Consider the following 14,171-nt stretch of genomic DNA (forward strand, 5'->3'; position numbering starts at 1 on the left):
TGGCTCCAAAGACGTCCACTGCAGTCAACCAGGACGGGGCTGTTAAACAGATTTTATCTCCGACATGACCGAGACACCCCTTAGAGCTTGTCCCAAAAGAATGAGAAAATGAAGCCGGAGATTTATTGTGCTTGAGTCGTCTTGTTTTTACATGACCTACAGCAAAGAGCAGTACAGGTGTTTGGGCATGCTAAAAAAAGAAAAAGGAAAGTCCAGCGAAGGCCTGCACTGCAAGTGTTTGGCCACATTTGTAAGTAAAAGATGCACATGATATTTCACAATATCACTTCATTTCTGTGCCAATGTACAGAGGTAGATAGATGGTAGAGGTGGATATCTGGCAAAATACAACTTTCAGCCTTATGGTGGTTCTTGCACTGAAATATGCTTAGGAGTGTCAATTATTTCCTGCTGTATCACAATGCTTGGAAAACCGAATTGTATTAGAGCTTTTAATTCCATCCTTTGGCGTAATGAGCAGAGAGATTGCTTGATTAATGAACTGATTGACTCATAGTTGCAGAACTGTACATGATTTTAGCAAACGGTCTAGCACTTGCGCTGGAAGGTGACAGGTTACAGCTCGGGCCGCCCCTCCATTTAGGCGCTGTTCACCCCCGGGCCACCTGTCGCAGGAATTGAAAAACGAACGTCGGTGCCGAGGTCGGGTTTTGCAACAGTACCAGTGCGGGCTCCGATCGAAGCACCCGCTGGCTGATGACGCCCAGTCTGCTTCATCTTCTTTTGTTTTGTTTTTCAGCTCCGTGCTCAGAGCAGCCCGCACCCAGGCCCTATCAGGGAGTCCGTGTCAAAGAGCCGGTCAAGGAGCTGCTGAGGAGGAAGAGGGGAAATCTCACTAACACTAAGCCAACAACTGCCACAGCAGTAAGGACAGAAGTCACGTCCTTTCCTTCTAATTCCTGAACAGTCTCAATACATCCCTAAAGCAGCCACTTACACACTAGTAAATTAGGACACTGAGTTTGTTTATGCAGTTAGCCAGTCTGTGAGACTACTATAGAGTGAGAAGCTCATGTTTGTCTCCCCCTAAAGTAACTGTGTAATAATACATTCTTAGTTGGAATTTTATTTAAGGCAGTTTGTTTAATAACACCTTTTTTGTGTTATTGTAAAATGAAGTCGGCAACGTTCCCCCCCCCAAAAAAAAATGTATTTGATTGGAGCAAAAGGGAAGTTGGCAATGGGATCTCTGTGTTTTATTTATTTTAAAAGAGGAGAGGGACCCGTCGTTTTGTGCACTGTTTTATTTCTTTTCATGTAAATTACTGCTACTGCGGGGAAACAGTGAAGTATTCCTGAATTCAAATGAACCTGGCTTTTATGTGGCGGTGGACGAACCCAGAAACATACCACTTGTAATAAGAGAGGTGGGTTTTCTGTGAGCAAGGAAGTGTTCAGCACCTTTCCAGATCACGCCTGGGGAAGGAAAGAAATTAATAGGCGCTTTCTGCAAGCTGGCCTTAAGTATTCCAGGTGTTTTTAGCTGACAGTTTAAACCTTTCCCTCAAAGCGCTGTAGGGCTGGGCATGTAGCCCATGCAAATCTCTGTATCGTCCTGCCAAGAAGACCACTGCCAGCATAACAAATTTGAACCTGCCAACAGAACCATAAATACAAATATACTTAAAAGCACAAGTACAATATTAAACTTGGTTATTTGGAAAACTAGAAAAAAAATCTGAAGACGCTGTTAAACCTATCCATGCAGTGATACTGTACAGCATATCACTGCATGTTGGCAGGTAAGAGGTTCTCTGGGGACACAGAAGTAAGGGCTGTCAGAACCAATCATTAATTAAACAGTGAAATGTGGTTCTCGACCAGCTATTTCCTCTAATTTCCTCTAGTGACCAAAATGCTTGTGGTATTTTCCATATTTGTAAAAGAAGCATAAACATATAATTCAGTCTTGAAAACAGGTTTCTTATAGTCTTGTGTATGAATCATTTTCACAATATATCAGTTATGACCCTTCTATGTGAAATGTTACTTTAAGAGCAAGTTTAGTCTCCAATTATATATTGCTTAGTACTTTATGGTAACAGCAGTCCACTTTCAATTATAGAATAACAACTTTAAAGAGACATTTTTATTTTTTTTTACATCTTACTGGGTAGTCTAGACATTATACACAGTTCCTCCTATGCATATTTACATACCAGGTTCCAAAGCCTTCTCAGAGATGTTGATAATGCAGTGGGGTTTTGAAAGCACATATGACTATTAATATTTCTAACTAAAAACTGCATTTTGACTGAACAGTTCCCAAAGAGCAATCAGCTGTATATTTTGAAAATGTGCGTTTCCTGTTAAATATGAAGTGGGTGCTAATTGTGAATAAACTGCTGCCTATGAATCTTATTAACTTAGAATGTGTTTGGAACAAGTACACCAGTAAACACTCCTTTAGTAGTAGTTCCTTTAGTTAGAGAACTGACCTGAAGGAAAAAGATAGGGGAGGAACATATGATCATTTGCAGTTAACTAGATACAGTAGTTGCTGGGATTGTGTACAGTTGGTAAATAATCCCTGAAAAATCCAATCATACATCTTGGACAGATTGCCTCTTGAAGGGTTATTTTTTAACCACAGTTTTGTATTCTTCACTTTGATCACTTTGCTGTGTCTTTTGATTGTTTAATAATTAAATTCCCAGTATAAATTACCTGAGTCATGGGATTTGGGAATGAGATCCAGAAATATCATCAGCATTAATATCATTATTGTTGCCCTTTTGTGTTCTAATTGTATGACCATTTAATATTTCTCCCTCTGTGCTCCAAGTGCTTATGTTCTCACAGCAGGCAATACAAATGGTTTCGCCCCATTATATATGGGTCACAACAGGGTAAAAGATTTCTGGAAAAGACCGTTGCTGAGGAAAATAATGTTACACTGAAGGTTTGACCTAATGTGAGCTTTTTACAGGGGCAGTCCATTAAATGAAAAGGAAAAAAAAATGTTTAAAGTGCAATATGACTGGATTGCTTTAGGTGTTCGGACCTAATCTGTCATAGACAAACAAAATCTTTGACGGTTTCTTCTTTTTTATAGAAAGTGTTAGTTAGTCATCCTCTAAGGTCGAAGAAAACTGCTTGTGGTTTTTTTGGAACACCACAGTGGGTTAATGATCAAGCCCATGCACTCTTTCCATGTTCAACGTTAAGAAGTAGAATTTAAATGTGTCTCTGACTCCTTTTTATTGCCTTAGTTCTTTTTACCGTACTTCCTCAAATGAAATTTTCCTCTCCTCTCGTGTGCACCCAAAATCAGTCTTTAAGAAGACCTCGACCGAGAGCACTTAGAACAGGTCCAAACGAATTGCTTGGAATCCGTTTCGTAGTTTGTAGTTTTGTCACTCATGGGATTGGCAAAACCAGAGGGGAGTTCCCCGAGGCTTTACAGCACACAGATTTGATGCTTAAGTCTAGGTTTTGTTTAAATAGTGACTGGGCGGAGCAGTGGTGTGGTAGTTAAAAATGGCGTCTCGGCTCCTGGACCTTGGGTTTGTTTCCAGACCAGGGTGCCAATTGGAAAGTTTACATCTTCTCTTTGTGTTCATGTGAGGTCACTCCAGAGCTGTGGTTTCCCACACCTTTATAAATCAAGTTCTTTGGTCAATTGGTGTCCCTAAATTGTCCTTGCATTTGTGTGTGTGTGCAAGCAGAGGTGTTCCATCCAGGATGCAGTCTCACCCTGAGCTGTTTTCATCCGACTTGGGCTCTAGGTTACAATGACCCTTACCAGTTATAAGTGGCTTTAAGATAATACACGGATGGGTGGAAGTTCTGTAATTCTGCCACGGTATAAAATCCCTGGACCTCAGATCTATGAATGCTGTGCCATTGCAAAATACTGCGTAGTTTATTATAGAGGTAAGGATTATCTCTTCAATCATCTCTTCCAGGTAGTGGTCCCACACCCTACGTTATCAACATATCCGCAGATTGGTAAGTTTACACCAGACTTGGTCCATTCCGAAACAGAATTGAAAATGGAGAAAAGCTGCTTAAAACGTACTGATGTCAAAAGTTAAAATATATTCCATACAAGAAAAGATTGAAATAATGGTCCTGTAAACTTTATGTAAAAGGTCAGGAAAAAAGGCTTATGATCTGAAGTATTCCTAAAGCTAAACAGATGAAATTGCATGCATTACATAATTACAGTACAATTTCTTTGTACCACTCCACCATTCCTGGAGTCATGATTCAGTGAAGAAAGCGTGACATATTTTGAGTTATTTCCCTGCCCTCTTTCGAAACAAGGGCCCTAACTCTGCTGCTGTGCCTCGGGCCCATGTCATATACCTGAGTCTCGCTCCCCAGCCCTTTGAAATGCAGATTTAGGGTAGAAAGGTTAAGTTGGAAAGGACTGTGCGTGACACCCTAGACGTCAGACATCAGTCCTCACACCGATGCTCTCCATCTGATGTTAACCTTCAGGCCACTCCGGGTTTATGGAAGTGGGCAGCAGTGGCCCGGAGCTGTCTGCCTCGGAGGACGGCGCCATCTGCACGGGCTGGATTGCCCAGCCGTCCGGAGCGCCTCTCCAGCCCATGTCGCACTGGACCGCCTGTCCAGACTACCTTCCCCAGGATCCCTCCATGTCTGCCTACACTGCCGACATGTACGTGCAGCCCGTCGGCCCCAGCTACGCGGTGGTGGGGCCGCCCTCCGTGCTGACCTACACGCACGCGCCTCTCTTCACGAACTTCGGGGTGAGTTGCGTTTCCCGCCGGCACTCCCCGCCGCGAACCCTAACGGCCGGCCGAGCTATTTCATGAATCGCTTCTCGGGGGCTTCCTACGAGACGGAGCCTGGTGAAGGAAAAACCAAATATCGATACCCACAAAATCGCCTCTGGGCTTAAAAATGTAGTATTTCGAACAGGTATGGTGTGTTTGTTATGGTCTGCTGTGGATCCCAGATTTTAAGGATTTTGATTGGAAAAATGTCCCGAGCCTTTAAACGGCATAATAGTCACTCAACAAACTGCCCAGTCTTGTTGTTGAAGCCTTAATCTTGGCCTCATTCAGGCCACGACTGGATAAGATCCTTGGATCAGTAAGCTATGAAGTACCAAATGGACTTGATGGGCTGAGTACCCTATACTGTATATATGAGTGACACTGACACTAATGTACCATTGACGCACACTGACCAATGACTCTTCTCATATACACTGCATTAAAGACATGTGTGATGTGCTTTTGCAAGTCAAAGAAATACTGACGTATATTATTGCCCATCCTTTTTTTTTTTTTGAGGAGTAGATCACATCCACTTCTTGTTTGCTGTGGCAGGGTGGTTTTCAGGAGGGTGTGGGAGGAGAGTACAGAGCCTCCCAAAAGCAACTCGAATGCACCCCGTCTCCAGTGATCGGATATCTTTAGATTCCTCAACTGCGGAACGCTGAGTTCCGGAATTCCAGAAAGGACAAAGAAGATGAAGTCTAATTCGGACCTGGAGTAACAGCTGCCAACATGTTAAATTTTAAGATTTAAACTTTGTGGTCTGTAGCCCTTTGATCTAAAAACATTTGCAAATACAAAGCTAGTTATCCTGTTCGTTACCATGGATTAACCTTATCTCATCAGATCTTAAATATTAAGCACAGGTGGGCGTGCTCAGTACTGCCGTGGGAGACCTGGAATGAAAATCAGGTTGCTGCTGTAATAAGTGTTGGTGGACTACGGGGTGCCAGTCTACCCCCTGGGATAAAATTTCCAAACCAATGGTCCATCATGGAACATTGTGCTATCGGTTTTTCCATCCTTTGGATGTAACAAATTAAACTAAGGTCCTGACTGAACAAGGTCTTTCAGTACTTCAGGGTGCTATTCATTAGAGAAGTCGTGTTAACTACAGTGTCCTGGCTAAATTCACTTCAGACTTTGCTCTTATCTACATTTTGGTCTGAATTTGGTGATCTACTTCCACGCCTGATCTGCCGTGTGCGGCTTCACCCCTCACCCAGGTGCACTAGTGTTAAATGAAGAACATTAATGGTAAATTAAGTGGGTCCCCTCCTACCATAGATTAAGCACTTTGGGCGGATTCCTTGCCATTAAAAATGCCATTTGAATTCAGACAGCTATGCCATGAAAATCACGCACTACAGAGAATGAAACTTGGCCCTCTGAAAGACAGTACAGAGCTCAGTCCAAGGGACAACAGCTTTACACACCAGAGGGCATTAACAGTACTCATGACCACGGAGGAATTTGCATTGTTTTTCCTATTGTGTAATATAGCCAGTGAGCCTACCCCCACTATTGCCTGCGATTGTTCATCCTGTGGTTCAATAAGGAAATATAAAGAATTCTGCGCAGTTGATTTGGTGTGGTTTCTAAAAGTCAAAGAGCATGTGCTTTAATGAAAATGTGGACAGGAATTCAAACATCTCAGTGAAAGCCCACTCAATCAGGCAAACATGCAACACAGTAAAATGAACGGGTATTGCATTATTGATAAATGTTTGTTTAACCTCCCCCCCCCAAAGAATGAACGGGATTAAAGGACTGCCTTGTCTATGTGCAAGCAAATCAGCGTACCGTTGGAGTGTCAAAATCCCTAAACCCTGTCTTTTCCTTTCCAATGTGCGGACAGACCAGAAACGCTTCACCCATGGCCCTTGCTCAAGCTGACCTCTCCGAGTCCTCGGTGACCTATTTCCCCTGGGCGCAGTCCCTGGCCACCCTGCCCGCGCCGGCCATGCAGTGCCCACCCGGCGTCGCAGCCTTCCCGCCTGCGCAGCTCGTGCCTCTGCCCATCACGGTGCCCGAGCCGGACCCCCAGAGACTAGATCAGGCGCGGGCCACCATCGGCAGCCTGCCCATCGAGAAGCTGCTGCAGGAGGACGAGGACAAAGACACGTACGTTCCCATCAGCGCGCTCTTTATCGAGGGCATGTGAGGCCCACCCAGACGTGCAGCAGGACCCACAGACTCTGCATAGATTCAAGCGTGTGTACAGGAATCTCTGCAGGAACATGGGGCAAAACCTTTGCCCCCTGTGGCAGGTTCTGCAGAGCTCAGCTCTTGCCAGTCTGACCTAAGTTCCCTTCTAGAGAAACGCAGCATTCCGATGGCATGACCTCCACTTCCTCTCACGTGCTCCAAGAGGAAGTGCCCACTGCGTCCCAGCCGGACGAGCTGAAATTGTATCCTAAACACAAGATCGCTCCGACTCCCCATCTTCCTGACACGGCCAGTCCTCTTTTTTCCAAAGCTTGCCAGCTCGTACCTTTGGCTGAGAGGAAAACCAACATATAAATAAATTTGTTTAAAAAACACAGCACTTACAAAAATTTGAATGGGGGGGGAATTCTTACCTGACAGGGGTGGTGGTGGGATAACAACCAATCAAATTTTCAGTGGCCGCGTCGGTGTTGTCGAGAAATCGGTCTTCTGCCACTGCGAGATACCAAACTGAAACAGCGGGAGAAGGGATTCCCTCTCCAGCTACCCCACCTTGCCCTTGCAGTAATCCTCCCTTTGTTTAACAGCTTGGCTTAAATCAATCGGCTAGTTCAAATACCAGTACCCCTGCAGTAAGATCTTATCCTTTCCAGTCAATTATCTACCTTCTCTGTGTCTGCGATTAGAGTTTCCCCTTGGGGTCTGTATATTCCTTTATTTAACTTTACCCCCAAGGGCAAACTGACAAAGCCCTGTGTCCAAGAAGCCATCCCTTCATTGGCTGCGCCGGTGCCAAATGCGATACCATGCGCTGTATTTCACGGCACCCTGTCACTCAAAGCCTCGCTGCTCGTTTCAGTTAGGAGAGCAACGCCCCACGCTTCTGTCTCAGATGTGGCCAATATCAAGACAGTTCAACCTCAATAGGCCCTAATGCAAACAGGCCAGGATCAAGAGAAATGAAAGATGTAATGCAAATGGATAAGTGGTTTGATTTGGCTTGGCCGAGCAATGACAGCAAAGGCCTGTTCTCCACTAAAACCAAAACAATGCTGTTTAGATTCATTGTTTGATTATGGAGTGCAAGGGTGTTTTTTCCAAACTGCATTTACGCGGACAAATTGAAGTGATTTTTGTGAACCTGCCTATCAGTTTGAAGACAGACACAGAGAATATGTACATATAAGTTCTGCAGTAAAACGTATAACATTAGTGCTGGGTATCTTTCTCAGTAACTATATAATGATTAGTGCTATAATCATCACAGCATATTACTTTTGTGCTCAAACATCACTCCCCAGCTAATTACGCATGATGATTCTTACAAAACGGAACAAAGTTTGACACCTCGTATTTCTTTAAGAATGATCATAGCATCCCTGTCTAATTTTACCATTTAAAATACAGTGCATGTTCTATGAACTGGCTAAATTAAGTGGGGAGATTAAAAGATGTAAAAAGGTCAATTTACAGGGGGAAAAAATTGTTTTGCCTCTGTGCTTTTGAAGGGACTTTTTTGTTTTGTCTGCCTCGTTTGTCCTGTTGCAGTTTTTTGAAAATATATATTTTCTTTCTGGGTTTTTCTGCTGCAAAGCCCAGTGTAATACCCACAGTGGATCAACATGTAAGGTCAAATCATCACACTTTACAAAAAGTTCATTTTATATTTAAAGAAAATCCAGGCATGAAAAATCACCACATTTACAGATGCATTCTACACTTTAAATTGGAACAACCAAAAAATCATTCTTTTCTCAGGAGAACCAACCTCCCATATTTTTAAAATTTCTTTCTTTCACATGGGAGTGTGGGCATAATATTTTGGGGGGCAATTTGGAACAGGCCAGGGTAATTTTGCAGAAAAACCCAGTAAAGATTTTTCGTTATTCTTAATACTTCCAGACTGTGCTATTCAAAGAAAGACATCATTTTCTGTTGGTCCTTTAAATAACGTATGTAAAACCTGTATTACATATATCAATCTTTTTGGGTTGTTCTGCAAAATTAAAGCTTGGAATTGAAAACAAAATAAAATATGATTGGTCATTAAACTATGTGCTCAATGACTCATTCTTTTTGATTACTTCTGATTTGCATTTTCCTGATGATTTTGTTTTGCACGCCCTGTGTTTCACACAACTCTCTCTTGCTTCACCCCTGCCATCGCTAACCTTTAAGGCACCCAAAACGTTCACATTGTGCACCTTGAATTCAGAAAAAAACCTAGAACTCGCCTAAGTTCATATCAATTTGCCGAGCTGGTGCTTTTGAATTATCCTCATACTGCACCAGGAAATAAGGAATAATAAGAATAGTATATGAACAAGAAGCATGAGCTTCAGAACCTTTTGTTTGTGTATTGCCAGACGAAATCTTTAACAGGTGACACATTCATGTGTAAACACCTGCTAATTTTGATGTTTCTTTTCCTGAATTTTAATCCGTAAAATGGCGCACGGATTTTGACATGACAGGTGAGCTGACGGCGTGAGCAGTCTCACTGTGGTCTCATTGGAATGGCTTGCTCGTCGGAGGTGCCCTGTGTTTCAGATACGAAAGCGTCCCAGTGGTTGTTGAGTGGAGGAATAAGCGCTGGCCGGAGCACCGGCGATCTGCAGAGACTGATCTCCCAAGCCTGTCTTTTCTCGCCTTAGGATTCTCCACATTTATGTAGCCAAAGAAATGAGAGAATATGCGTACGCAGCCGCGGAGAAAATGAGAGAGCTGCACAGAATTGATACAAAGGAACACCATGGGAAGGTAATCTTGGGAGCCCTGTTTCCTTTTGCTTGCTTCTTCTTTAAAAAGGGTGTGGGAATGCTAGCACTCACCCTTCCACACTTCAACTGCTAAATCAAGATGACTAATATCCAAAGTTGTTTGGGGTTGTGAATGGGGCTCTCTTTTTAATCAATTATCCAACCCACAAAAATGAGTCAAAGGTCTAATAGAATCAGTGTCTTGATCCCCATGGGCCAAAAAGAAAAACAGCACGCAATACTAACAAAGGCATTGCTTCTTCACTGGTTATTTGGAAGATATTCTAGTAGTGGGCCTGTCCCATTCTGAATGCGATGATTAATCTGCTTGTTACTGGAAGAACCTAATCAAATAACTGCCAGCCAGCCCACAAACTGTTTCAGCTATGTTAATGTGGCACAAAACTGCCTTTCATCAAAGCTTATTTTCATTAGGTAAAAGAAAAACACTCTTTTTTTTTCTTCCTTTTTTTTTTGCTTCCTGACACACCTACTCCATAAGAGGCAGATGTTTTCCAAGGATCTGAAAATGACAGGTGGCAGGACTTCTGCCAGTGTGTGGGGCCCGCGGAGATGCTCGTTAGATTTTAGCTCCTCCGTCACTTGTTCCTGCTAAGGGAAGATGCACAATAATGCCAGGCTGGGTTTGAGTTGCCTTTCAGAAAGCCTGGTGCTACCTGTCTATCTGATAGTGCCTTCATTTCAATTGAGTGTTAATCTTTTTCTCCGCCCGTATTTCATCTTTACTGATTCCAGCTCCACCAATGAGGACTGACTGAAAGCAGGCCCTATTGTCCTTGCTAGCACGTTATAAAACCTCCCAGCAGACATCACTCAGTACACTGAGGCCATGTGAAAGGTGTCGGTGCCTAGGAAGAGCACCCTAGAGCCCTACCTTATAGAATGACAAAGGAGTGATTGATTTCTCTTCATCTTGGTGTTACAGATGTGCACCGCGATTACACGAGTATTCAGAGTTTGCTTTCTGCTTGAACTTTACATGGTACTTTAAACATGACTCTCTTGTGACACCAAATGGATGATGCCATACATACCAGCAATTCTTCACTGGCTGAGGCATCTGCCTTGCACTTGTTTATTAAGAAACAATGGCTGCACCCCCTTTGGGGCTGGTGAGCCTGGCTATGCTGGCTCAGAAGTGTCGCACCTGTACTTGCAGACCCCCTTACTGGTTGCAGTGACCGCCAATGAGCCTTACATCGTACACGATCTGATTGGGCTTGGCGCCGATGTGAATGCAGTTGATGACAGGGGCCAGACAGCTCTGCACCTCGCTGCCACATACGGATACTTGGAAGTCATTCAGGTACTGATTTTATTTTTTGGCACCCTCATAGTGATTGGATTGCCCCAATGCAATGTCTTTTTGCAGTCTCGTGACAGATCTCTCAGATCTATATGTGTGGATTAAACCTTTGGCACCACTGGGGGAAAATTGACAGGCACTGCCTGAAACCGGTCCTTTTTTTGTCTCTCTCCTCCTACTTTTGTATCTCATGGCAGCTGTCATCTTTATGATTTATGGGAGTTTATGAGGAGAATATAACACCTCATTACTCGGGTCTTTAGACATACTTAGTCTAAAACCTGCCCACCCACCCCCCACACAATGAGTATCTGAGGTATGATAAATTTAATCCAGAAGTGCAGGGCAGGACTACACCCAGTACAGAATGCCACTGGTGCAACGCACTCACAAGAATGTGGAGATATCATTCATCAATCAAATCAAGGTGGGAGGGAACCTGGAGAGAATCCATGTGGACAACAGGGAAGATAATGATTAGTATTTGGATAAAGGGTTCTCTCTAGCAATGAACTCCCATATTCAGATGTAACTTTGAATATTTCTGTTATGTTTTTGGTATTTTTCAATACTAGTTTCATGAGTAAATGTGGAGTTTTATTTGCACTCCTGCTTTTGTATAGATACTCACCTGCTGTTCACAGCTCTGCACACACCTTTTCAAATACACCCCCTCCATCTTCTCCTTTGCGACTGACTCCCTGGTTCATTCCTCACAGTAGTGGTGGTGGTTGTGGTGGTGGTGGGAGTATCGGCCTTGTCCTTATGGTCAGGGCTGTCATTATCTCAGCCAAGTGAATCAACACCAAACATTAAAATATTAAGTGTGCTATCCCTATATATTTGTTGTCTTGTCCTCACATTAATTAGGACTCTATTGAACAAACGAAAGCTACTGTATGTAAGAAATATTTATTATTCACCGGGAATGTCAACAGATTACCACCAGTGCTAAAGAGGTAATGGAAATGGGCATCTGAATTTTCTGACACAATACAGGAGTATTATTTTTGTATAAATAAAACATTAGTAACCATGTTGCACGTCATCATCCTCACCACAAATGACATCTGCCAAGAGGTTAGAGAGAAGCAGACTTTTGCTTCTTTTAAGCGTGTAGTTCAGGTTGGAGACTCAAAGATACATCATTTCATATGGGTGTTATGAAACCTGACCTTCAAGGAGAAACAATTACCCCCCAGTTTTGTTTCTTTTCACCTGGAAGTCAACCATCACCATAATTGATGTGATTAGTTTTATGCATTGAGCATGTAGTCTGTCATAAGAAACCCTCACAATAATTGCAAGCTATGTGGGAAGGAGCAGCCTTGAGCCAGCTAAAACCTTTGGCTACAATGTAACCCTTTTCCTTGTTTTTCTGCAGAAACGCACATCCATGCACATTTTACATTTAAGGCAAGCCTCTGTAAGGCAGAGACCCTGCAGTTGAAACATAAACAGATGTTTGTAGGTCATAATCTGCAGTTCGGCATATTTGCATAGTCTTCCCAGTGAGTAGAACATCTAGATTCCTTTGTGTTGGGTTGCCAAAACCCTGCATTGTTTTGGCAACCCTATGCAGCCATAGACATAAGCTCTTGTTGTACTCTTCTAAATGGAGGAGGGTGTATGAAGGCTGATAAGAAACCTCTGACCTCTCTACTGCAGTCTCTGACATTTTGTCTGGTATCCAACACAACAGTTAACACCATGGGTTCATGTACATCATAAGGATTCATGGAAGTAAAAATCTCAGCTGCAATGAGAGCCAGCAATGGTGTGGATCCACTGTGTCTGTTGTGTGATATTGAAGTTATCATTTTACTGAGTTATTAAAGACAGTGATTTTATATCTCTCTTCTGAGTCTGGAATGCCTTGGTCCAGCTCTTCTTATGAACTGGTGAGTGAAGTGAGTGCCTAATGTCTACATTCTTGGCCTGTGCAGAACAAAGACCATATGCAAATTGTGTTCATAATAAGGCAGGCTGGAATAAGAAAGAGGGGGTTTCCAGGAAAAAAAACTAGTCAATTGAAAGTTCTTCCATCCATTTCACTCTGTCAAGGTTTCTGGAATAGGAACCTTGCCAATACTTTTGCATATTTCGCATTGTTTTATTTGTAAATTCTGACTGTTAAAAGAGACAGATACTATTCTTCGAGTACCATTATTTTAGCTTTGTGTATTTTATGTTATATGGAAGAGGAGACAGATTGCAGTCCTGTCAGAACTGAATATATATATATTGATCCAGATTTCAGAGAAACAGCTTTGTTTGTAAATATTTCAGACAGTAGTTCTTGCTTTGTTTTTGTGTCTGAAATATGAGGCAGTAGTGTCTGTGTCAATTTACAAGCTAACAGGCCCAGACTGATCTGTATGCCATTAAAAATGTGTGTGAAAAATGAGCTCACCTTCTGCCTACAGGATGTAATAGCAGAGAACACAGGTGAAGGCTTGTTTCTTTTGATAGAAGTCCCAAGAGTGGTAAGGTTTAAGCTCTCAAATCTCTAGAATAAAGCCTTATTACGGCTGTAATTTGTCATCTTTTCTTTTTTTGAAAATTTTTTTCCTGTCTTTCTCACTGCTTTGTCTATCAGTGCATCTGTTTATCTTTATAACTTGATGTATTTTTGATCATTGTTAATTTTTTGCAGTTATGTTAGCATTATTAGTACAAGTATTATTATTCCTGGGGTTTAACATGTTGAGCTCTTTTTGAAATGGTTAGTCATTCCAGGTCTGCTTATCCCCAGAACCTGACCTTTTATGGATAATTCTCAACCTTACATTTTATTCATCTGCCCAACTAGCTCTTGCAAATATCTCAACTTTACTTGTAAAATGCATTGAGATTAAAATGCTGGCTGTACCTTCTTTAAAGCCCAGTTTTAATGCTTGTCTGTGATATTACACATGTAGCACTACAGAGCAACCTCAAAGAGTCTGTCTAAAGTAGAGTGTGTACAGTTTTAGTGAGTATCTATGAGGCTACACATAAGATACATGGTGCTTTCTACAGCTATTTCATTTATTTGTCTGCTGAACCCTTACATCTGGGGACACGTCTTGCTTCTATTGCTTACACTGGAAAGTTTGAATTCCTTCTCATTTCCTAGGTTTCTTTGCACCAATGGATTCT

General features: G+C 42.4%; 1 protein-coding gene across 5 annotated transcripts in view; it reads left to right on the top strand.

Moving 5' to 3' along the window:
* The window catches only part of LOC102691973 (POU class 2 homeobox associating factor 1), an 84,300-nt gene that overhangs the window by 60,140 nt on the left and 9,989 nt on the right, over positions 1–14,171 (top strand). For all 5 annotated transcript variants that reach the window (XM_015337571.2, XM_015337572.2, XM_015337575.2 and 2 more), the window contains 6 exons: positions 761–885; positions 3,930–3,972; positions 4,468–4,742; positions 6,634–6,899; positions 9,599–9,704; positions 10,884–11,030. In XM_015337571.2, the coding sequence (XP_015193057.1) occupies positions 761–885; positions 3,930–3,972; positions 4,468–4,742; positions 6,634–6,899; positions 9,599–9,704; positions 10,884–11,030 (962 nt within the window). The remainder of the gene's footprint in view (positions 1–760; positions 886–3,929; positions 3,973–4,467; positions 4,743–6,633; positions 6,900–9,598; positions 9,705–10,883; positions 11,031–14,171) is intronic.

This window comes from Lepisosteus oculatus, chromosome 23 (genome assembly GCF_040954835.1).
Source record: "Lepisosteus oculatus isolate fLepOcu1 chromosome 23, fLepOcu1.hap2, whole genome shotgun sequence".
Taxonomy (NCBI): Eukaryota; Metazoa; Chordata; class Actinopteri; order Semionotiformes; family Lepisosteidae; genus Lepisosteus; species Lepisosteus oculatus.